Source organism: Hemiscyllium ocellatum, chromosome 3, assembly GCF_020745735.1.
Source record: "Hemiscyllium ocellatum isolate sHemOce1 chromosome 3, sHemOce1.pat.X.cur, whole genome shotgun sequence".
NCBI lineage: Eukaryota > Metazoa > Chordata > Chondrichthyes > Orectolobiformes > Hemiscylliidae > Hemiscyllium > Hemiscyllium ocellatum.
The window spans coordinates 69912998-69937149 of record NC_083403.1 but is presented as its reverse complement, the minus strand read 5'-3'; the positions used below and the strand labels follow the sequence as shown (position 1 = coordinate 69937149).

Sequence of the window (24152 nt, the reverse complement as noted above, 5' to 3'; positions counted from 1 at the left end):
GGAAAGATACCAGGAGTAGTAATTTCATTGGATGCGGAAAAGGCATTTGATAGGGTTGAATGGTCATATTTATTTTACACATTGGAAAGGTTTGGCGTTGGACAGGTGTTTACCAAATGGGTTTCAACATTGTATAATGACCCCAAAGCAGCTGTTATTACTAATGGGTTAAGATCGGATGGCTTCAGTGTGGGTAGGGGCTGCCGTCAAGGATGTCCTCTCTCACCATTGTTGTTTACACTGATAATCGAACCATTAGCAGAAGCCATCCGGACTGATCCTAATATAACGGCCCCGAGGATTGGTACAGGTAAACACAAAATTACCCTCTATGCAGATGACGTTCTCTTATTCCTCAGTAATCCTTTAATGTCAGTGCCTCGTCTAATTCAAGTTATTAATACATTTAGTGCATTCTCAGGCTATAAAATTAATTTTTCAAAATCGGAAGCCATGCCAATGGGTGGTCTGGCTATGATACCCCACTTAATGGACGGATCCCCTTTTCCCTTCCGTTGGTCCCTGGAGGGCTTCTTATATTTAGGTATTTTTATCACGCCAGTATTTGATCAGCTGTATAGGGCTAATTTTATACAATTAATGGAAAGGATAAGGCAGGACCTCCAGCGATGGAGAGACCTTCCGATTTCCTGGCTAGGGAGAATAGCATTAATTAAAATGAATGTTCTGCCCCGTCTCTTATATCCTATGAGAATGCTCCCGCTGATGCAGCCAAGGCTAGCCCTACGTAAATTATATGGCTGGTTGGGCTCCTTTATTTGGAACCATAGACGGCCCCTTATTAAGCTGAAGAAGCTACAACTTCCACAGGCAAGGGGAGGACTGGACTTCCCAGACTTTAGGAAATATCAGTTAAGCTCCCTACTAAGTTACATAGCTGATTGGGTTTCATCTGATCCACAATCAATTTGGCTGGATATCGAAGCCTCCCAAGTAAAATACCCACTTATTAACCTTTTATTTTCAGATAAGAGGAAAATCATTACAGACCACTGTAAAAATCCCATAATATTAAACACAATTAAGGCCTGGAATATAATGCGACAAAATGAGGGTAACTCACATAAAACATCCCCCCATGCACCAATAGTAGGCGCATGGGGATTCCAACCGGGGATTACAGATGCCACCTTTAAACTCTGGAGATCCAGGGGCATCTCATGCTTAGGGGACCTATTTAAAGATGGGATCCTGATGTCCTTTGAGCAGCTGCGTCTGAAATTCGGAATACCTAATGGGGATCTCTTTCGATACTTCCAAGTTCGAGATTATATACAGAGGAAGACTACATTAATAGATAGTCTTTATAAATCAGACAGAGAACGTAATGTCTTACGACCAGCGGGGGCATCCTCCGTTAGTACTATATACCATTTGCTACATGATGGAGTCTCAGGAGACATGGATGACCTGCTTAAAACATGGGAGCAGGACTTGGGGCTAGAAATCTCTGAGGATATGTGGAATGACATTTGGGAAAATGCTAGAAGAATTGCTATCTGTAACAGAACTCAGGCTATCCAACTAAAGATACTTCATAGGGCCCATATAGCTCCGGCTCGACTGGCAAAATTTAAGGCAGGAGCATCTCCAATGTGTCCTAAATGCAAAATAGAGGTGGGTACTCTTGTACATTGTCTGTGGACTTGTCAGAAAATCCGCAGATACTGGACTAAAGTGGCAAATACCCTGACAGAAATTTTAGGAACGGAAATTAGGGTGGACCCTGTATCTCTCCTTTTGGGCTTTTCGAACCTCTCATCTCTAGATATGCATGGGAAGAGACTATTTTCTATTCTCTCTTTCTGTGCAAGGAAAAATATTTTGGTGAACTGGGTGGCTGAGGGCCCCCCTGGACTTTCAAATTGGCACAGATTAATTATGGAATATATCCCCCTTGACTTCCTCACAAATATGGTGCACCGAAAGACTGAATTATTTTATAAAATATGGCAGCCCTTTTTGAATTATATAAATGCAGATATTTCGGCTATCCTAACAAGGGCTTTTATTTAGTGAAGATTTCAGACCGGGCTGCTCCGGGGCCCCTTGGGAGAGGAATCCTGCGCGAATACGGGTTTTATTATATTTGATGTTTATACATTCCGAGCATGTAAGAGACTTAGGTATACACTCTGGTTAGTTATAGGTTAGATTAGTAGAAAGTTGAGGTTTTTTTTTCTTTCTTTTTTCGTTTCTTTTTTTGTTTTCTTTCTTTTTTCTTTGTTAAATTATGACTATTGTATATATGATTTAATTGTACATCAATGTTTGTATTTGAGAGTTTTGTTTATTTTTGTAAATTTGCAAAAATGTTAAATTTCAATAAAAATATCTACAAAAAAAAAACTAATATCCTATTGCATTTCTAATTGTTCGCAGTACCTGGATTCAAAGTCTTCGAGTAAAAAGTGAGGTCTGCAGATGCTGGAGATCAGAGCTGAAAATGTGTTGCTGGTTAAAGCACAGCAGGTTAGGCAGCATCCAAGGAACAGGAAGTTCGACGTTTCGGGCCAGAGCCCTTCATCAGGAATGAGGCACCGCCGCACCAACCAGTACCCTTCCACTGACGCCGCACCAACCAGTACCCTTCCACTGACACCCTCCTTCGACTGACTGAACTGGTCCTCACCCTGAATAACTTCTCTTTCCAATCCTCCCACTTCCTCCAAACTAAAGGAGTTGCCATGGGCACCCGCATGGGGTCCCAGCTATGCCTGTCTCTTTGTAGGATATGTGGAACAGTCCATCTTCTGCAACTACACTGGCACCACCCCCCACCTTTTCCTCCGCTACATCGATGACTGTATCGGCGCTGCCTCGTGCTCCCACGAGGAGGTTGAACAGTTCATCAACTTTACCAACACCTTCCACCCCGACCTCAAATTCACCTGGACTGTCTCAGACTCCTCCCTCCCCTTCCTAGACCTTTCCATTTCTATCTCGGGCGACCGACTCAACACAGACATCTACTATAAACCGACTGACTCCCACAGCTACCTGGACTACACCTCCTCCCACCCTGCCCCCTGTAAAAACTCCATCCCATATTCCCAATTCCTTCGTCTCTGCCGCATCTGCTCCCAGGAGGACCAGTTCCAATACCGTACAGCCCAGATGGCCTCCTTCTTCAAGGACCGCAGATTTCCCCCCAGACGTGATCGACGATGCCCTCCACCACATCTCCTCCACTTCCCGCTCCTCTGACCTTGAGCCCCGCCCCTCCAACCGCCACCAAGACAGAACCCCACTGGTTCTCACCTACCACCCCACCAACCTCCGTATACAGCGTATCATCCGCCGTCATTTCCGCCAACTCCAAACGGACCCCACCACCAGGGATATATTTCCCTCCCCTCCCCTATCAGCGTTCCGCAAAGATCACTCCCTTCGTGACTCCCTTGTCAGATCCACACCCCCCACCAACCCAACCTCCACTCCCGGCACCTTCCCCTGCAACCGCAGGAAATGCAAAACTTGCGCCCACACCTCCTCCCTTACTTCTCTCCAAGGCCCCAAGGGATCCTTCCATATCCGCCACAAATTCACCTGCATCTCCACACACATCATCTATTGCATCCGCTGCACCCGATGTGGCCTCCTCTATATTGGGGAGACGGGCCGCCTACTTGCAGAATGCTTCAGGGAACACCTCTGGGACGCCTGGACCAACTAACCCAACCACCCCGTGGCTCAACACTTTAACTCTCCCCCCCACACCACCGAAGACATGCAGGTCCTTGGACTCCTCCATCGCCAGAGCATAACAACACGACGGTTGGAGGAAGAGCGCCTCATCTCCGCCTGGGAACCCTCCAGCCAGAAGGGATGAACTCGGATTTCTCCAGTTTCCTCATTTCCCCTCCCCCCACCTTGACTCAGTCGATTCCCTTGAACTCAGCACCGCCCTCCTAACCTGCAATCCTCTTCCTCTTCTCCGCCCCCACCCCACTCCGGCCTATCACCCTCACCTTGACCTCCTTCCACCTATCACATCTCCATCGTCCCTCCTCCCTACCTTTTATCTTAGCCTGCCTGGCACCCTCTCCTCATTCCTGATGAAGGGCTCTGGCCCGAAACGTCGAATTTCCTGTTCCTTGGATGCTGTCTAACCTGCTGTGCTTTAACCAGCAACACATTTTCAGCTCTGGATTCAAAGTCTCCATGATTATATACATATCTCCCAGTGTTCAAAATATCTGGGTTTTATTTTCCCTACGAGAGTAGATACTTTCACAAATTTAAGATGTTTGACAAAAAAATCAATAGAGGCATGAAGAAAAATTAATTCATGCAGTTATTACAAAGACAATGCACTGCAGGAATGGTCATGAAAGCAAATTTAGTCGTAACTGTCAATAGGGAATTAGATAAATGTTTGAAGGGAGAAAGAATTTCAGGGTTATGGGGAAAGAGCAGGAGGGTGGGACTAATGAGAAGTGCTTTTGAAAAGTTAGTCCATTTACAATTGATCAACTGGCCTCATTCTGTGCTCTCCTGACAACAATAAGCAACTATGGGCAAACAAGAATCAGGAATGTCATGGAACTCCAGTTAGGTTCTGTCCACAACCTAGAATTTCTGGGAACTCACTGGCAGCTCACCACTACCACCTCAAGGGTTTTGGGATGGACAATAAAATTCTGTCTATCTTGCAACATCGCATTTCATAAATGAATTAAAAAACAAAGTAGCACCTGCAATTGTTCAAGCTGGCAACTAATTTTACACAGAATAAAACGAACTGTGGGTGCTGAAGATCTGAAATAAATGCAATTGCTGGAGAAACTCTCAGGTTTCTCAACATCTGTCGAGACAAAGCACAGTTAATGTTTATAATCCAGTGACCCTTCCAGTGGTTCACAGATGCTTTCTGACCTGCTGAATTTCTCCAGCAATTTCTGTTTTGTAACTGAACACAGATCAGGCATCAAATCTGGACTTTACCTGTCTAACTAAAATAAGTGGAGAAAATGAAAGCTTAAGTAGATAATAAATGTAAAACTCAGAGGTATTAAGCACTAAAGGGCTCTGTTGAAGCAAAAAGAGGTTACAGAAACATTGCTAAAATGAAAAGTTTTGACTGACCCTGCCATATGTATGAAAAGTATAGGCAAAACTTTGCATTGTCTACTCTTTTTTTTTCTCTATTTACCTGAGTGATTCTGGCAACTTGAAATAAGTTGGAAGGGCATAGATATAATTTTAGATTAGGTTTATGTTAGTTGCTATTAAGTAAAATTGGGAGTTAGCTTCACTTTGTCTCTTTTTAAACAGGATCTATGAACAGGAGATGGTAAAGAAACAGGAGAAGATGATAAATGAAATGACTGCAACCCACATCCGGGAAACACAGTGCATGCTAGCAGACTTCAACAAGGCACAGGATCTCCTTAAGGATAAAATTTCTTCTCTGGAAATCTTGTATGTTTTGCAGCATTTTAAATAATGATTTTGGAACTTAAGTAGTTACAGTAGTAGGAAGGATAATAAATTTTTATTCAACATTTTTGAGAATACGCAACTTGATGAAAACATTGAAGAAGGCATAGGTCATTTAGTCATTCAAGCCAATCAGTTTGAGCGTGTTTGATCTGTATCTTCAGTATCCATACTCTTAATAGATCTTTGTCAAGCAAGTATATTAATCATATTTTTAAAATTTTAATTCGATCTAGCCTGACAACTTTATTCAGAGGAGGGATTTCCATTTTACGAAGAGTTTTCTGATATAGTTGCTGAACAAATCTAATCTAAACAACTAATCTGAAGATTTTGTGCCTGTACTCTACCGCCAAAGAAAATAGCTTTTTTTGCAAACACCCTATAAATTATTCTGTGTATTAATTAAATCAGTACTTAATTTCCTGCATTTACGAAATACAGATAAAGTGCATGCTACTTGCTTTCCTTATTGAATTAACCTTGGTATCACCTTGATGTATCCAAGCTGAATCTTCTCCAAAGCCAATACATTTTTCCCGACGTGCAGCAGCCTAAAATTCTAACTGAGATTTAACCATAACATTTATCCACCTCTTTGTATTCCAACTGTTCTGAGATGAAATCTAACATTCCAGAAGCTTTTTATTTGTATGTAGTAACTAGATTTCAGTAACGTTTGCACTTGGACCCCTAGTTTTGTTACTCCTCTACAGTTTCCAATTTCTCACCACTTAAAAAATATTGTGATCTATCTTATGTATAAAGTAGTTGACCGTGTACCTATCCACTTAAAACTCCAGCTGCCACAGTATTATCTAAACTAGTTATTTTGGAAATTTCTGCTCCTACCTGCACTTATGACTATGTCACTGAAGTGCGACCAGCAGACTTGAAGTTAAGCTTGTTAATCTATCAACCAAGTTATTTAAAGATGTTCTGAATAGAGATCTCTTGGGATCACCATTATTGATATGCTGACAACTTAAGTATCCATTATCCCTAATGTTTTGCACCTACCTTGTAACTAATTCTTTAACAAAACCAATGGATTCAATTCCTTGTTCTTTTATTTTTATTAACTGTCTTTGAGATGCAATTTTGTTGAAATTCTGGAAGTTCATGTAAATTAGCTTAATGGATACTTCCTCACCTCCCATGTTTGTTAATTACTCAAACAATTCAGTTAGATTTGTTATTGTGACTTAATCTTCTTAAATCTTTGGTGGCCCTCTCATCAACTTATATTTGTCCAAATTCTCAGGTACTCTGTCCCAGGTAACAGATGCTAGTAATTTCTTCATAATTAGTGTTAGACTAAGACTTGTTTCCAGGTTGGTGCCTTGTGCAGTACAGAGTAATATTGACTGATCCTCGACCCAGTCTAATCATGGTGTCTGCACTAATCCAGGTTGTAGGAAGGTAGGAAAGAAATCAATTTAGGCATCCATTGTTATACAATGATAACTGCTGGAAAAGCTTGTAGTATTACTTGAGCATTGTCTTAACTATGATAATTATGTTCCCTTGTTTCACCTGTTCTACTCTATCAATTTGCTTTGTTATATACTGCCCCTCAAAGTGACACTGAAATGACTTCCAATACACTATAGAAGCATACATTTGTGTAATGGCCACTTAAGGCATAAGACATCATAGCATCTTTACTGTTAGACCCAAGATTGCATGTAGCACCTAGTGGAAAAGAGACCAAGTTTGACATTATACCAGGTGTGCAGATAATTTTTATTTAAATTTCTTTCTGACATTGCCAAACTGGTGTCAGATGTAAATGTGCATTTTGTTGCTCTATACTGCTGTATATTTGATTTGGTATAAATTAACAATTGAATTAATTGTAAAACTCCTATTACTATGAGCAAGGAGAACTCTTTTTTTATATATATAAATTGTTTTGGCTGATTTTAAATCTAAGTCATATGAGGATCATAGAGGATTACCAGAACGTGTTGCAACTTAGCCTTATTCATACTGTTGTGATTATAGTCTTTAATGGGATTTTTAATCCAGCCCACTTGATTTATGCTGGCAGACTTGGAAAAATAGCTGAAAGTCTTATCTAACAGTATCGTGCTTTCTTCATGCTGTATTCCACTTAACCTGCTCTTCTGAGCAGTGAGGAAGAACACCCAGTCCAGTCCACAAAGTCCTTGTCAAATGTGCAGATTTAGCCCGGATGATCTCATCAGCTGTTATTTTAGCAAACTGACTAACAAGGCAACCACTGTAATGTCTCCACTTGGAGAACCTATTGGGCAGAAGAGTTGGGTTACAGATGCCAACTTTTTATTCAGCTTCATTCATTTTCTTTGATGGGGTTAAGTAGGAGACGAACGCTGCCCATATGTGGAAGGAATATTTAATCCTTCTTGAGCCTTGTTCCTTATAACTGGAGTGCTGGGACTAATTGCTTTTGCCTTGGTGTCATCCTCTTATGCTTGACATTCTAATACCAATCCATCTGCCAGCTGATGCTTCCAGCTGGTTTTAGATGAGCAACAGAACAGAGCATGCACATGATAATAAGAGACTTAAAATTACCCAGGCCTCTCCCTCTTAAGACCAGAGGGCTGACCTCAACTCTTGCTTATCCAATTTCCACCCCAGATTGAAATATATATTTTGTCGTTTTTATGCAAACTCATTTGTTTTAATACCATTGTATAAAGTCATGGTTTTGAAAGAGTTAATGTTGGAGACTGGAATAGGCTCCACCTAATCAGATGATTTCACATGGGCTTGGATGGAGTTAAGTTGAATGTCTTTAGCTCTCATGAAGATCTATATCCACATTTTTCCTCATTGCATTTGTAACAATGTTCAACATCCTAAAAACAACTAGTATTGAATTGCTATTATGCAATAAATCACATTTCATTCAGGCAAGAATCTCTTATTAGTGGTTGAACCTCTAACATTGTAAATTAATCAAGTCCTCAGACCCAGTCAAAGGGAAGAGGATTGCTGGCAGCATTGTTCCATACAATGCCTGTATCATACACTAAACTATCATTATTAAGGAAGAAGCTGATGAAGGAGAAATGAATCGACAAAGTCTGAGGAAGGCTTGAAGCATTAACTGATTTTTCATGACAGACCTACTGAGTTTTTCCAGCAATTTCTGTTTTTGAGACAAATATGTTGATCAGTTTAGATGTACTCGTATTGGAGGAGGCTTGTGTGGAGCATTAACAAGGATGCATACAAGCAATTGGGCAAAATCAGCCTGTTCCTGTGCTGTATATTGTGTATAATATTGAAATTCTCTATTTTAACTTATTAGTTTGTCACTTACAATATTACTTTGCTAAGCTTAGTAATTACTACATTTGTTAGTTGCAATAAAGTTTGTAAAGGAAGTTGATATTTCAAAGGCAGATATTTTCTGTCTTCTCTCACCAGCATGTTTGACAGTGGCCTTTACATAAACATAAACAATAACAGCCAAATGAATCCTAATCCAGATCACAGCAAAAATTTCACAATTAGAAGAATAAATCCACAGTATGTTGCCTTTAAATCTTTATAGACAATATTGATGCTCTCAAGTTTTAGCAACCAACACTTTAAAAGTGCAGCAATTTTATGTGCCATATGTTTGCTGAAAAATTAAAGTAGCATTTAAACATTCTGATCTCGTTATCGGACATGTCAATGCAAACAGAGAAAATAATCTCTAAAGTGATGTAAATGGAGCACAATTGACATTGATGTCTTTAATTTTCACCTTTACTGAAATGATCTGTAAATGTTTCAACATATTTTCCAAAAAATTCTCAATCATTAAACAATCATATCAGTGCATTTTAACCACTCAGCTCCAAAGTTCTCAGTAAGTAATGAGGCTGCACAGCAACTTGTAAGTCCCCATGTAGGCCAAACTAAGTGGGCCATTTAAAATATGGTGTAGCTGTGCTCTGAAATGAATCATCTACGCAAACAAAAAGAAAAAAAAGAAAATTGTCCATTGTTTGCTTGCTTCCCAACTAACCTTTGAATGGCTGTTTGGATTTGCACCGGATTTGTTTGAATGAAGATTTCAGTCATTCATTTTGTAATTTTACACTCTTCCCCTTATGCAACAAACCTTTAGTAACCTAACTTGGGAAAATATTTAATAATTATGAGAACAACTATTGAAAGTTTTATAACATTCACTAATTTCCCAAATACGCTTTATTTAAGGCGGAGACACTCTTGATCAGCAGGAGAATCAAGGATTACAGGAAAATTGCAAGGAAATGGATGTATAGATTGTCAGATCAACCATGATCTGGTTGAGGGACTGAACTCCCTACTCTATTTCTTATGGTCTTATCTCCTTTTACAATACTTGAAATGTTATGATTTGTGTAGATTTTTTCTATTTCAAAAAGCCTTAGCTTTGAATTCAGTTCTTTTTATGTTGAGCCTCATATGCGATTTGACAGCTCAGTAAATTGTTGTACCTTGGCATTAATCCTTGCAGTGGTCTGAGCCTGTGATAATAATGTAGTTCCTGCATTCCAGGCTCATCAGAAGAAAATGAAAAGGTGAAGGGAAAAAATAGGGTAGAAATAAGAAAAGAGAGGAAATGGGAAAGGAAAATTATTTAGTAAAAGGCAGAAGTGTCAGGCTTTTTGGTGTTATAGAATGGATTTTCTTTGCCCCCCATGTATAGTTATCCTCAGTTTAAATTTACTGTACATCTATAGTTGAAGCAAAAATTGTACTTTACAAAACTCCAGAAGGAATGGATAGGAAAGCCCTATTCTCTTTGAGAAACCTGTAATCAGGGAACATAGAATTAGTATAAAAGGTTGGAGATTTAGGGGGGACTTAAATGAATTTTGTTTCCAATGGCACCTGATGCATCATTGTTTTGAAATGTTGGAGGAAGCCAGCCTTTAACATTTAAATATTATCTGTATTTTGGATAGGCATATGGAAGGTCCATAAGTTGCAACACACCAAAAATCAAAGAGTGGATTTTGGCTGGATGGCTCCTTTTCGGCCAGCACAGACACAATTAGCTGAGTGGTTTCCCACTATGCTGCACGATTGAATGAGAAGTTTCATGTCCAATATCTGTCTGTTTTCTATGATTTTGTAAATCACCTTGTGTTGATCTTCTTTCTTACTGATGTACTGATTTTCCTGCACATGTAAAATGAGAAGTGTGGATTCAGCACAATCTGATCTACCTTAACCTTCGTGCAAAATGCAGAAGGCCTATAATATTGTTGTGTTGTTCCAGATTAGATGAGGCTGAAGAAAAGTACAGTAACAGAGAATCAAGAACAGAGGATTTACAGCTAATCACTGAATTAAAGGAAATGATCACCGAAAGAGATCAGCTTGCGAAAAAATTGATGGTGAGTAATTAATAGCTTTGAATGTATTGTCTGACTTCTGGCCAAGAAGAAAAAGTGGTTGTTAATTACCTCATTGAACAGTACTTTTACAGACTACATTCTGACCTTCTGGACCAAAATCATGATGATATTTTATATTTATGTTTTAAACTTTTAAAGTTTAAGTTTCAGTTAATCAATTGGTGACTTTTAAATTGAGTTTATGACCAGTTACACATTAGGCAAACTAAGCTCTGATGGTTGCCAGGAAAATGAAGATCTCAGCCATGATAAAGTGCCATAAGACAACAGAAGCTGTATTCCTTCCCCCAAACCAGTCAGCTCTCATTTTCACAAGAATGGGATTGGAGGCAGTCTGTAGTTAGCATATTTGCTGGTTCCAGAGTCAGCTGACCATTTAAATGACCCACTTAAAGATACCTCCATTGAAATGGGATTTTGGAGAACCTGGAGTGTGGAGATGTAGACCATTTTAGACCAGGTCAATTCTCTGTGCATTTCTTTTGGAAAACTAGGGTAACCCTGTTAAAATAGTCCTAGGACATGTTAGAGTAAGAGATCAGTTGCCCTTTGGAAATATTAACTATGGAGAAGATTGTGTGTAAACGGTGCATAAACCCCTGGAATTGTCCAACTTGTCAAGACCTGTCAACAAGAGTTGATCAGTTTCTAGAAGTCGAAAAATGTTTATTTATGAATGACGGCGCTTTCTCAATAAATTGTAGTCTGCTATATGGAAATTTAAATAATCAAACTATATTTTCTCTCCTAGATTCCTGTGGACTTTTCAAAATTCATTCATGGGATATGAGCATTGTTGGCTAGGCTAGCGTTTATTGCCCAAGCTTCATTGCTTATGGGAATAACCTAAGAGGCAGGAATAAGCCCCTCAGCCCCTCAAATCTGCTCCACCATTCAATAAAATCATGACTAATTTATCGCCAGCTTTCTGCCAGCTCATCATGGACCTCAACTCCCTAATATTTGAAATGTCTTTCTACCTTCTCTTTAAATACTTTCCATGATTTCCACAATTCTCTGGGGCAGAGAATTCCAATCATTCACTACTCTCTCAGAAGCAATTCCTTCACACCTTAGTTTCGAATATCTGTATGCTGTAACTATGTCTGGAGTTTAAGATTCCTCCACTGAAAGGAACATCTTTTCAACATTACTGTGTCCAGGCCTCTCAGAATCATTTATGTTTCAATATGATCATGCATCATTTTTTGAAACTCTAATTAATAAATGCCTAACCTGTGTACCTGTTTTTGATTGGCTGGCAGTTCTATCTGATTGAATTTCTTTCAAATTGGGACCAGAAGTTTCCATCTGAACCAATTAATGCATCACAGAAATAGCCAGTATTGCCAGGTAAAAAAGTTAATTGCCAGCCTATAATTCAAAACCTTCAGGTCCAATGAAACTGAAATCATTTGGATTAAGGGGAATATCTAAAATCATGGTTATATTTGTTGGAGACCAGTCCTCTCTGCCCCAAGGTATTTATAAAGCTTATTTTCTGGAAGAAGTGGAGATGTTTGCTAATTATTGCACAGTGATGAACTTCATTCCGAATTCCTCAAATAATGAACTATTCCGGGTATGCAAGTAACAAAAATTGTATAATTTTCAGACTTGGTCCAAGGTCCAAGCAAGTATCATGCAATGATCCTCTCCAATGAAAGACAATCTAATCACCCCTTGACATTCAAATTTCTAACCATCAAGATCATAGGCATCACTAGAATCTGAGCTGAATCAATCAAGTAAATGCTGTGTCTCCAAGGATTAGTCAGGGATTGATAGTTCCACGTTGAGTGACTTACTCCCAACTTCTGAAACACTTTCCACCTACAAGATGAAAGTCAGTATTATGTTCCAATCTCTCTTGCCTGGTTGATTCAACTGCATTGGTACTCAAATATTTCTACACTATCTAGGGCTATTATTAGGAGAATACTTGATCTACAACCCATTCGCAAATTTAAACATCCATTCCCTACTTAACCTACTTCAGTTCATGTTGCTACTCATTAAACCAAACTTTTAATTCTTCTCTGGCCACAGAGGGGAGGTGCCAAAGGACTGGAAGACAAAGTTTGTGAAAAGGTTTATAGCTCGGGTGCTCATTGTTGTGGTTCTGTTCGCCGAGCTGGGAATTTGTGTTGCAGACGTTTCGTCCCCTGTCTAGGTGACATCCTCAGTGCTTGGGAGCCTCCTGTGAAGCGCTTCTGTGATCTTTCCTCCGGCATTTGCAGTGGTTTGAATCTGCCGCTTCTGGTTGTCAGTTCCAGCTGTCCATTGCAGTGGCCGGTATATTGGGTCCAGGTCGATGTGCTTATTGATTGAATCTGTGGTGAGTGCCATGCCTCTAGGAATTCCCTGGCTGTTCTCTGTTTGGCTTGTCCTATAACAGCGCCCGCGGCACCAACGGCCGACGACGACCGTGACGTCACTTCCGCCCCCACCGACCTCGCAGCCTCCGCGATCGCCGCCCAAACAACCACCCCGACGATCACTGCACAGACAACCGCTTCCACGATCGCCAGGAAGATCGCTGATGGACTCGCGACTCACGCGGCTACCGGGAATGACAACGGCTCTTTCGTCGCCACAACCATTTCCGCCCCTTCGGTTGCCGTCGCCGCAGCCACTTCCGCCCCCACTGACATCACTAACCTGCACGACCGCAACGCCTCAGGTGTCTCCGCCCTCACGCCGACTTTCGTCATTACGCGTAACCCCGCCCTCACGCTGACTTACGTCACCACGCGTAACCCCGCCCCACACCGAATTTCGTCACCACGCGTAACCCCGCCCCCACGCTCACTTCCGTCACCACACGTAACCCCGCCCCCACGCCGAATTTTGTCACCACGCGTAACCCCGCCCCCACACCAAGCTTCGTCACCACGTCTAACCCCACCCCTACGCCGATCTCTGCCCCTGCCCCTAACCCCGCCCCCACTCCCAGCTCCAGTCCCACAACAGGTCCTAGCTCCCAACCTTGCTGGATCTTCACCATCCCTCCAGACCTCCCCCTCTCTGAGGATGAAAAATCAGTCCTCAGCAGAGGCCTCACCTTCATTCCTCTACGCCCTCGGATTAATGAATTCAACACGCGGCGAGATATTGAACAATTCTTCCGCCGCCTTCGCCTCCGTGCCTTCTTTTACAACCAAGACTCCCGCCCACCCTCTGACGACCCCTTCTCCCACCTCCAACACACCCCATCCACCTGGACACCCCGTACTGGCCTCTTACCCGCCCTCGATCTATTTATAGCCAACTGCCATCGTGACATTAACCGACTAGACCTGTCCACCCCTCTCACCCACTCCAACCTCTCACCCTCAGAGCGTGCAGCCCTCCACTCCCTCCGCTCCAACCCCAACCTCACCATCAAACCGGCAGACAAGGGAGGCGCGGTGGTAGTTTGGCGCACCGACCTTAATACCGCTGAGGCCAAACGCCAGCTCGCGGACGCCTCCTCCTATTGCCTGCTTGACCATGACCCCACCTCCCACCACCAAACTATCATCTCCCAGACCATCCATAACCTCATCACCTCAGGGCATCTCCCCTCCACCGCCTCCAACCTCATAGTCCCACAACCCCGCACCGCCCGTTTCTACCTCCTGCCGAAAATCCACAAACCTGACTGCCCCGGCCGACCCATTGTCTCAGCCTGCTCCTGCCCCACCAAACTCATCTCCGCGTACCTCAACACGGTTCTGTCCCCTTTAGTCCAAGAACTCCCCACCTACGTTCGGGACACCACCCACGCCCTCCACCTCCTCCATGATTTTCGCTTCCCCGGTCCCCAACGCCTTATCTTCACGATGGACATCCAGTCCCTATACACCTTCATTCTCCTATCACGAAGGACTCAAAGCCCTCAGCTTCTTCCTTTCCCGCCGCACCAACCAGTACCATTCCACTGACACCCTCCTTCGACTGACTGAACTGGTCCTCACCCTAAATAACTTCTCTTTCCAATCCTCCCACTTCCTCCAAACTAAAGGAGTTGCCATGGGCACCCGCATGGGCCCCAGCTATGCCTGTCTCTTTGTAGGATCTTCCGCAACTACACTGGCACCACCCCCCATCTTTTCCTCCGCTACATCGATCACTGTATCGGCGCTGCCTCGTGCTCCCACGAGGAGGTTGAACAGTTCATCAACTTTACCAACACCTTCCATCCCGACCTCAAATTCACCTGGACTGTCTCAGACTCCTCCCTCCCCTTCCTAGACCTTTCCATTTCTATCTCGGGCGACCGACTCAACACAGACATCTACTATAAACCGACTGACTCCCACAGCTACCTGGACTACAACTCCTCCCACCCTGCCCCCTGTAAAAACTCCATCCCATATTTCCAATTCCTTCGTCTCGCCGCATCTGCTCCCAGGAGGACCAGTTCCAATACCGTACAGCCCAGATGGCCTCCTTCTTCAAGGACCGCAGATTCCCCCAGACGTGATCGACGATGCCCTCCACCGCATCTCCTCCACTTCCCGCTCCTCCGCCCTTGAGCCCCGCCCCTCCAACCGCCACCAAGACAGAACCCCACTGGTTGTCACCTAACACCCCACTGACCTCCGTATACAGCGTATCATCCGCCGTCATTTCCGCCAACTCCAAACGGACCCCACCACCAGGGATATATTTCCCTCCCCTCCCCTATCAGCGTTCCACAAAGACCACTCCCTTCGTGACTCCCTCGTCAGGTCCACACCCCCCACCAACCCAACCTCCACTCCCGGCACCTTCCCCTGCAACCGCAGGAAATGCAAAACTTGCGCCCACACCTCCTCCTTTACTTCTCTCCAAGGCCCCAAGGGATCCTTCCATATCCGCCACAAATTCACCTGCACCTCCACACACATCATCTATTGCATCCGCTGCACCCGATGTGGCCTCCTCTATATTGGGGAGACGGGCCGCCTACTTGCAGAACGCTTCAGGGAACACCTCTGGGACGCCTGGACCAACCAACCCAACCACCCTGTGGCTCAACACTTTAACTCTCCCTCCCACTCCACCGAAGACATGCAGGTCCTTGGACTCCTCCATCGCCAGAACATCATAACACGACGGTTGGAGGAAGAGCGCCTCATCTTCCGCCTGGGAACCCTCCAGCCAGAAGGGATGAACTCAGATTTCTCCAGTTTCCTCATTTCCCCTCCCCCCCACCTTGTCTCAGTCGATTCCCTTGAACTCAGCACCGCCCTCCTAACCTGCAATCCTCTTCCTGACCTCTCCGCCCCCACCCCACTCCAGCCTATCACCCTCACCTTGACCTCCTTCCACCTATCACATCTCCATCACCCCTCCCCCAAGTCCCTCCTCCCTACCTTTTATCTTAGCCTGCCTGGCACCCCCTCATTCCTGATGAAGGGCTCTGGCCCGAAACGTCGAATTTCCTGTTCCTTGGATGCTGCCTGACCTGCTGTGCTTTAACCAGCAACACATTTTCAGCTCGTCCTATAATAGTAGTGTTGTCCCAGCCGAATTCATTTTGCTTGTCATCTGTGTGTGTGACTACTAAGGATAGCTGGTCGTGTCGTTTTGTGGCTAGTTGGTGTTCATGGATGCGGATCGTTAGCTGTTTGTCCTATGTAGTGTTTTGTGCAGTCCTTGCATGGGATTTTGTACACTACATTGGTTTTGCTCATGCTGGGTATGGGGTCCTTCGTTCTGGTGAGTTGTTGTCTGAGAGTGGCTGTTGGTTTGTGTGCTGTTATGAGTCCTAGTGGTCGCAGTAGTCTGGCTGTCAGTTCGGAAATGCTCTTAATGTATGGTAGTGTGGCTAGTCCTTTGGGTTGTGGCATGTCCTCGTTCCGTTGTCTTTCCCTTAGGCATCTGTTGATGAAATTGCGCGGGTATCCGTTTTTGGCAAATACATTGTATAGGTGTTCTTCTTCCTCTTTTTGCAGTTCTGGTGTACTGCAGTGTGTTGTGGCCCTTTTGAATAGTGTCTTGATGCAACTTCTTTTGTGTGTGTTGGGGTAGTTGCTTTCGTAGTCCAGGACTTGGTCTGTGTGTGGCTTTCCTGTATACCTTTGTGGTGAATTCTGCTTTAGGCATCAACAGATGCCTAAGGGAAAGACAACGGAACGAGGACATGCCACAACCCAAAGGACTAGCCACACTACCATACATTAAGAGCATTTCCGAACTGACAGCCAGACGTCTGCGACCACTAGGACTCATAACAGCACACAAACCAACAGCCACTCTCAGACAACAACTCACCAGAACAAAGGACCCGATACCCAGCATGAGCAAAACCAATAGTGTACAAAATCCCATGCAAAGTCTGCACAAAACACTACATAGGACAAACAGCTAACGATCCGCATCCATGAACACCAACTAGCCAGGAAACAACACGACCAGCTATCCTTAGTAGCCACACACGCAGATGACAAGCAACATGAATTCGACTGGGACAACATTACTATTATAGGACGAGCCAAACCGAGAACAGCCAGGGAATTCCTAGAGGCATGGCACTCATCCACAGATTCAATCAATAAGCACATCGACCTGGACCCAACATACCGGCCACTGCAACGGACAGCTGGAACTGACACCCGGAAGGGACAGATTCAAACCACTGCAAATGCCGGATTATTAAGATCACAGAAGCATTTCACAGGAAGCTCCAAGCACTGAGGATGTCACCTAGACAGGGGGCAAAACGTCTGCAACACAAATTCCCAGCTCGGCGAACAGAACCACCATGACTGGAAGACAACTCGTGGTTTTACTTTTCAAGAAAGGTGGTTGAGATAGACCAGGGAACTACATACCACTCTGTCTCACATCAGTGGTAGGAAAATTTGTGGAGAAACTTCTAAAGAAGGATGTTAATCTCCATTTAGACAGGCATGGTTTGATCAGGGGTTGTCAGCGTGGCTTTGTGAGAGGAACATCATATCGAACAAATCTGATTGGTTACCTCCTCAAAAACATTCAGTCATGGTGAGAGTAGTGCACTTGATGTAGTGTATATGGATTTCAGTGAAACCTGGGTGACTGATAAAAAAGGTGAAGACACATGGTAACTTGGCCAGTTGGAACCAAAATGTGCTTAGTGGCAAGAGACAGAGTGGTGGTAAAAGATTGTTTATGTGACTGATCAATTCTGGGTCCCTTATTGTTTATGATGTTTATAAATAAGGCAGGTAACACAAAGACTGACCAGCTGATTGACAGTAAGGAAGAAGATCTTGAGTGACAGAAGGATATAGATGGATCGGTCAGATAGGTAGATGGAATTTAGCTTTGACAAGTGTGAGGTAATGCACTTTGGAAGAAGTAACAAGGCAAGGGAGTACTCAATGAGTGAAAGCTCCGATGGATATTGGTTGAAGGGCATGCAATTATGTTACTTAAGGAATCAGTTGACGCCTAGATTATAAGAGTGGGCAAATTATATTAGAGTTGTACCGGGACTTTTGTTAGGCCACAACAGGAGTATCGTGTGTAGTTCTGGTCACTGCAAAGATGTGACTGAGACGAGTGCAGAGGAGATTCATCAGGGTATTGCTTTGGAATGAGCATCTTAGCGATAAAGCAAGGCTGGGTAATCTTGAGTTTTCTTTGGAGTGGAAAGGTTAGGGAGACTTGATAGAGGTTATAAAGTTATGAGGGGGGCGTGAACAGGTTGGTTAGAAAGCAGCTGTTCATCTTAGTTGAAGAGTCAATAACAAGGGAACATAATTTTTAAGGGAAAGCCAAGAAGTTTAGAGGGGATTTGAGGAGAAACATTTTCAGCCAGAATGGTAAGGATCTGGAGTGCACTGTCTGAGAGGGTAGTTGAGATAGGTAACCTCACAACCTGTAAAAAGTTCTCAAAGTGTCATAATACTCAAGGCTTATGTGCCTAGTGCTGAAAAGTGGGACTCATGTAAATTTAGTGTATTTTTGGCCATGCAGACTCAATGGGCCAAAGGGCCTCTTCTGTCCAGTTTGATTCTAAACTCTAGAATGCTTTTCTTTTGTCCTCTCCTATAAGACCATCTTATGGTTAATGACCATATCAATGACCTACTTCATTGGCCATGTTTTTGTCCTACTATCTTTTTCTGAGCCTTGGTATTAATTTTTCTCTATCTAAGGTCTTATGAACTATTTAGAATGTTGTATTGTGTTCAACGATATCAATGCAAGTTGTGAACAGGCATAGATATCGATGCATATTTTAAATTTTGATATTTGCTTTTAACAGGATGACAAAAAATTTTACCAGCTGGAACTGGTGAACAGAGAAACAAATTTCAACAAGGTTTTTAATGCTAGTCCTAACGTAGGAGTTATCAATCCTCTAGCTAAGGTTTGTCTCCAAGGAGTATTTATTTTGTAATCAGCTTAGTATTCTGTAGTTACCCATAGCTTGTGTTTATTGCATTCAATTTGAACACTTTCATAATCAAATATTTACATTGTAAATTTTAAAAACTTAACTGAATTTTTTTTAAAAATAAATTTTTCCTGTTTCTATGCAGCAGAAGAAAAAGAATGAAAGAATTGCTAATCGGTTTGTCAGTGCCCCAAATCTTAGTGCTTTGGAATCTGCTGGAGGAGGAAATGGGCAGCATCAGCATAATCGTCTGGAACCAATTCCAAATTCTCCAGTTCATGATATTGGGTTCAATAGCAACAAACCTCTCCCCCAGACAGTACCTCCAAAAGAGGCAAAAAGATTTCTGAGGTGAGCACCAACTCCAGTTTATAACATGAGATATTAAGTAGTCTAGGCTTACATATCTTACAATTTAAGATAATGAAAAGTGGTCCAGTTCAAACATATTGAATTCTTAAGGTGCTTTACAGGTTTGAAGTTTAACCTGGTTGTCTATAAGTAGGGATCACAGTCCCAGATTAAGGGTCATCCATTTAGAGTGGAGACAAGGAGTGATGTCTTCTCTCAAAGGATGTGCTGAATCTTTGGAGTGCTCAGCTCCAGAGAGAATTATATTAGTTGTTCACATCTTCGTAGTAGACACAGTTGGATTTTAGGATACCAAGAAATATAGGAAAGTGTAGGCAAGAAGGTGGAATTGACATAGGCAATCTGCCATGATCTAATTGAACAGTAGAGTAATCTTGAGGAGCCAAATGATTCCCCCCTTCTATTTCTGATGGGGATAGAGGTGACTGCAAACTGAGCATAATTCAAAATTGTACATGTACAATTCATTATTCAGTTATACAGCTAAGATTAGAAAAATCTTTAGAATGGATGACTTTTTGATTTCAAGCTCAAAGTGTACTTTTCTCCTCATTCTGCAATTTATGCATGAATTTAACAATAACTTAATGACTGCCTTCTAATGCATATGCAGGTGTCATTAATACTGTCATTTTAATAACCTGATAGTACTGTTAAGTTTGAATTGATATGTATTCAGCTATTATTTTGAAGTTTTAATTGAAACACTCATTTTTATTCTTTCTTGTGGCATGTGTACTGTGCCTACGTACTAGTGTTAGAGCGCACTAACCTGAAGGTGACTGCAACATTAGCAATCGGCAGATTTTTTGCTCTTGTATTTGCTAGCAGTTGTGCAATACCAGCTCAATTTCCACGATCTTTGGAAATTTGGGACTTCGCCGTTCTGGTCCAGTGGATGCACTTTACATCATTCACAGAATCACTGTCTTTTGTTTTGATTCACATTTCCTCTGAAGAACTAAGATCAATTCGAAAAGATACGTGACTGTTAAAGATTAATTTGAAACATTTTAATCAAGTTGGCATTCATATTTCAACCAAGTACATAGCGTGAAGAAAAATAACATCGATGTATTGAGCTGCAATATAAGGTAGATCTTTGGGTGCATTCTTGGCTCAAATATTTCAAATCAGCATTTTCTCAGCCTGAATTTCAGTTTGCATATTATTGTCTCAACATGGATTGTGAAATATATTGCCTTGTTCAATATCATCATCCAGGCTAAATGTGCACCAAGTAATTGTGAAATGGATTTTCATGCATCATAACTGATGGTGTTGTAGTTTAATTTACTGGTTCGATGAATCTAGCAAAACATCTAATACAAATCAGCAGAATTGTGAATATATCCAAGCTTGGTCACAGCCATTTTAGAAAGAAAATGCCCAGTGCCTGTGCTATCTCTGTGTTGGTGCCACTTTACGCATAGTTTCTGTTGAGTGTTAAATGAGATTTGTGCTGTGTGTTACTTGTGACCTGATTGATTCATAGATTCACAATTATGCTTTGAGAAAGAGCCTGTTATTGTTTGTGTTTTTCCAGCAGGAAGGATGGCTACTTGGAGGTGTGAAGCATACTATCGCAGAGATTAACATAGATATACGCTAATGGGTCTCCTGTCAGAGACTGGTTCATGTATATGTTGCCAGAAAATGGGATTTTTCTTAGAGGTTCCCAATTGACCTTCTACAAATACAGGCTGTGCATCACTTCCTGATAACTAGATGATCCATAAGGGATCTCTTTCCTATCAGCTGTAGAAAATTTAAAATGAATGAATGTTGCTAAACATTTTTAAATGCATGTTGTGATAGAAGATTTTATTTTCAAAACTGGAATTGTAAGATGTACATAATACTTAGACAAAATTTTATTTCTTGTTTTAGATCATTCTTCATATTAGTTATTAACAATGATGTTTAGCCCACTGGCTTACATGTCAGTACTCTATGCCATTAAAGTTACAGTTTCTTCATCTAAGATTTTTGTCCCTGTCAACCCAATTCTATTCATTTAAAATCAAGGGATTATACTCTGGCAAAATTGGACATGATCATCAGAAACTAGAGAAACTACATTGTAAATAATTACTAAAAGCAAACATAATCCATACAAATTATTTATAATTCCACAGGAGCTGCAAATCATTTTATAAAGTTTACAGAAGTTTATGTATTTTGATTGATGTAAAAGCAGAAAAGGAATCTTGCAGCTTTATCTGAAAGCGTTCACATATCTGCATGAGAGATTTCACCTTGTTTATTTGTTGTTTTATATTTATTCTTTACTATGATTTGTGGAATGTCATTGCTTTAGTTGATTTGTTATTGTTTGGGTTTTAACAGCTTAATCATTTGTATCTTGCTTTGTTAGGTAGCTATGACTTGATGTAAGACATGCATTTTTAATTTTTTATTTTAATAAATACGTTTTACAGAACAGCTGTTGTTTTGTTTCTGTGCTTATATTTGCACTGTTAATCACAGCATGGTAGTGCCACTAATTAAACATTATTTACATCCCTTCATGCTATGAAATGGTTTTAAACTAACCCACATGTTATCTTTTATTTTGCATTCTTATGTTGTGTTTTGTGTAAGACTTAAATTGTGATTTAGTTCAATTAAATATATTTTGGTGCTGTGTTTTGTGATTTGAAATTTACAAGACTTCTTTTCCATTTGTAATAAGAAATTGTCTTGTAGAACCAGGCCATATGGATAAATCTGTGTCCTGTTACACGTAAATAGTAGATGTAATCCAATAACCTATCTTTCTCACATTGCTTTATTTCTCTTGCCTTCAATTTAACCTGTTGGCCAGGATCTTTCCAGAAAATAAAGTTGTTCGTGAGGCAGTATGAATGTACAAATTCTCCAGCAAATCCAGAGGATTAAGAAATATGCCAGTAATTATCCTCCAGATCTCCAGAACTTCTATGAGTTATGCTGCTTCATCATTTGCTCAGCACAAATTGCAACTTATCTTTAACTTGCTTATTATTTTTGAAATCCTGCTGAATGAATTGCCCCATAAATCTGCCAAAGAAAAGGTAGGATCAAAGTTAACGGCACTTTATTTTCAAGAGTTGCAATAATTATAACTGCAAAACCAATCAGTGTCTTCTAGCCTAAAAAGGGAGGAATTTGAACTAAAACCGATATCTCTGGAGAAATTCAGGTCTGGTAGTGGCTTTGGAGAGAAAGCAGAGTTAATTTTTTGACTCCAGTGGCCCTTCCTCAGAACTGATAATAGTTAAGAAAAGGTGGTGTGTATACTGAGGACAGGTGGGAGGTAAGGGAGTGAGCGGATAGATGAAGATGGAGTCTAGAGAGAGAGAAAGGCATAGAAAGGGATGGGTAAAGGTAAGCCAGGGAAAAATAAAAACTGACCATAAGTAGTTGAAAATGGATTGGCTATGCTGAAAGCAGCCTATCTCGTGACAGGGCTGCCTGAGATGTGAGGGTGAATAAAGGACATAGAAGGTGGTGTTCAGACTCTGAAATTATTGAACTGAATATTGAGTCCAGAAGGTTGCAGAGTCTGCAAGTGGAAAATGAGGTGGCACTCTTCGAGCTTGTGCTGAGCCTTGTTGGAGCATTGCAGCAAGCCTGACATGACAGTGTTGGCCAGGGAGCACAATGGAAGTGGTAGGCAACTGGAAGATAAAGGTTATTTTTGCGGAGAACTTTGCTTTTCAGCAAAACAACCACCAGTTACCCATCCCTTTTTGTCTCTGTGTTTCAACTCGCCAATGTATTGAAACTGTCTTTAAGCAATGCATTCAAACTGTTCACTCTCGATGCATGTATTCGGTTGGTGAAGTTTAGTTTTAAAATGTGAAAGTGTGAATTTTATTTTCTTTTGCTTTCTATTTCTTTGTATTTTCTTTTCAAATTAAGGTACCCTTTCTTTATTTCTCTTTTTGCAACTGATTTGAAATTGAGTTAATCCATTGTATTTCACCTATCTTCATTGTTCTTTGGTTTCTTTTCCATGGCTTCAATCTTGTTCATTGAGGATTTACACTGTTGATTGCACCATTCAGCAAGGTCTCAGGTGCCCCTTGCTCTACCACACAGTTATAACCCCTCAATTCCAGTAAGTTACTTTTTTTAACATTTGAAGAGTTCTGTGAAATCTCTCATTTCAGCAAGACCTGGCCCAATATTAAATGTTGACATGTTTTCTGCCAGAATTGCTAATTCTGCACTCCAAAGCATTCAAACCCTCTTGTATATTTTTTCCTTTACTTGCTACTGTTAATTTCTTTTATGTATCCTTACCTGTGAGAAATCATCCTAGAGCTAATGGAAATATTGTGGTAAAAAAGATTAATCTTAGACAGTATTGCAAAATATGTAGAGTCACATTGAATGGCAGTTATATGCCCACCCAATAGTCTGATCCACCAAAGTAGTAACCTTCTTCCCTTTGAGTCAGAATGTTGGGTGTTGATATGCAATGTCGAACTTTGAGCACATAAATTAGGCTACAACCTCAGTGTAGAGTACAAAGAACCAGTATTGTCTTTCAAGTGAGATGTTAAATTGATGGTTAG

The 24152-nt window shown here is 41.6% G+C and overlaps 1 protein-coding gene across 5 annotated transcripts in view; it reads left to right on the top strand.

Moving 5' to 3' along the window:
- The window catches only part of fam184ab (family with sequence similarity 184 member Ab), a 151520-nt gene extending 129552 nt beyond the window's left edge, over positions 1-21968 (top strand). Inside the window, exons 14-18 of one of the 5 annotated variants that reach the window (XM_060850832.1) lie at positions 5299-5445; positions 10721-10838; positions 19084-19188; positions 19361-19566; positions 21137-21968. In XM_060850832.1, the coding sequence (XP_060706815.1) occupies positions 5299-5445; positions 10721-10838; positions 19084-19188; positions 19361-19566; positions 21137-21161 (601 nt within the window). In that variant the 3' untranslated portion in view covers positions 21162-21968. Of the gene's footprint in view, positions 1-5298; positions 5446-10720; positions 10839-19083; positions 19189-19360; positions 19567-21133 lie in introns of all 5 variants that reach the window. The other 4 variants (XM_060850825.1, XM_060850850.1, XM_060850840.1 and 1 more) reach the window with 4 other exon arrangements.
- The last annotated feature ends 2184 nt before the right edge of the window (positions 21969-24152 follow it).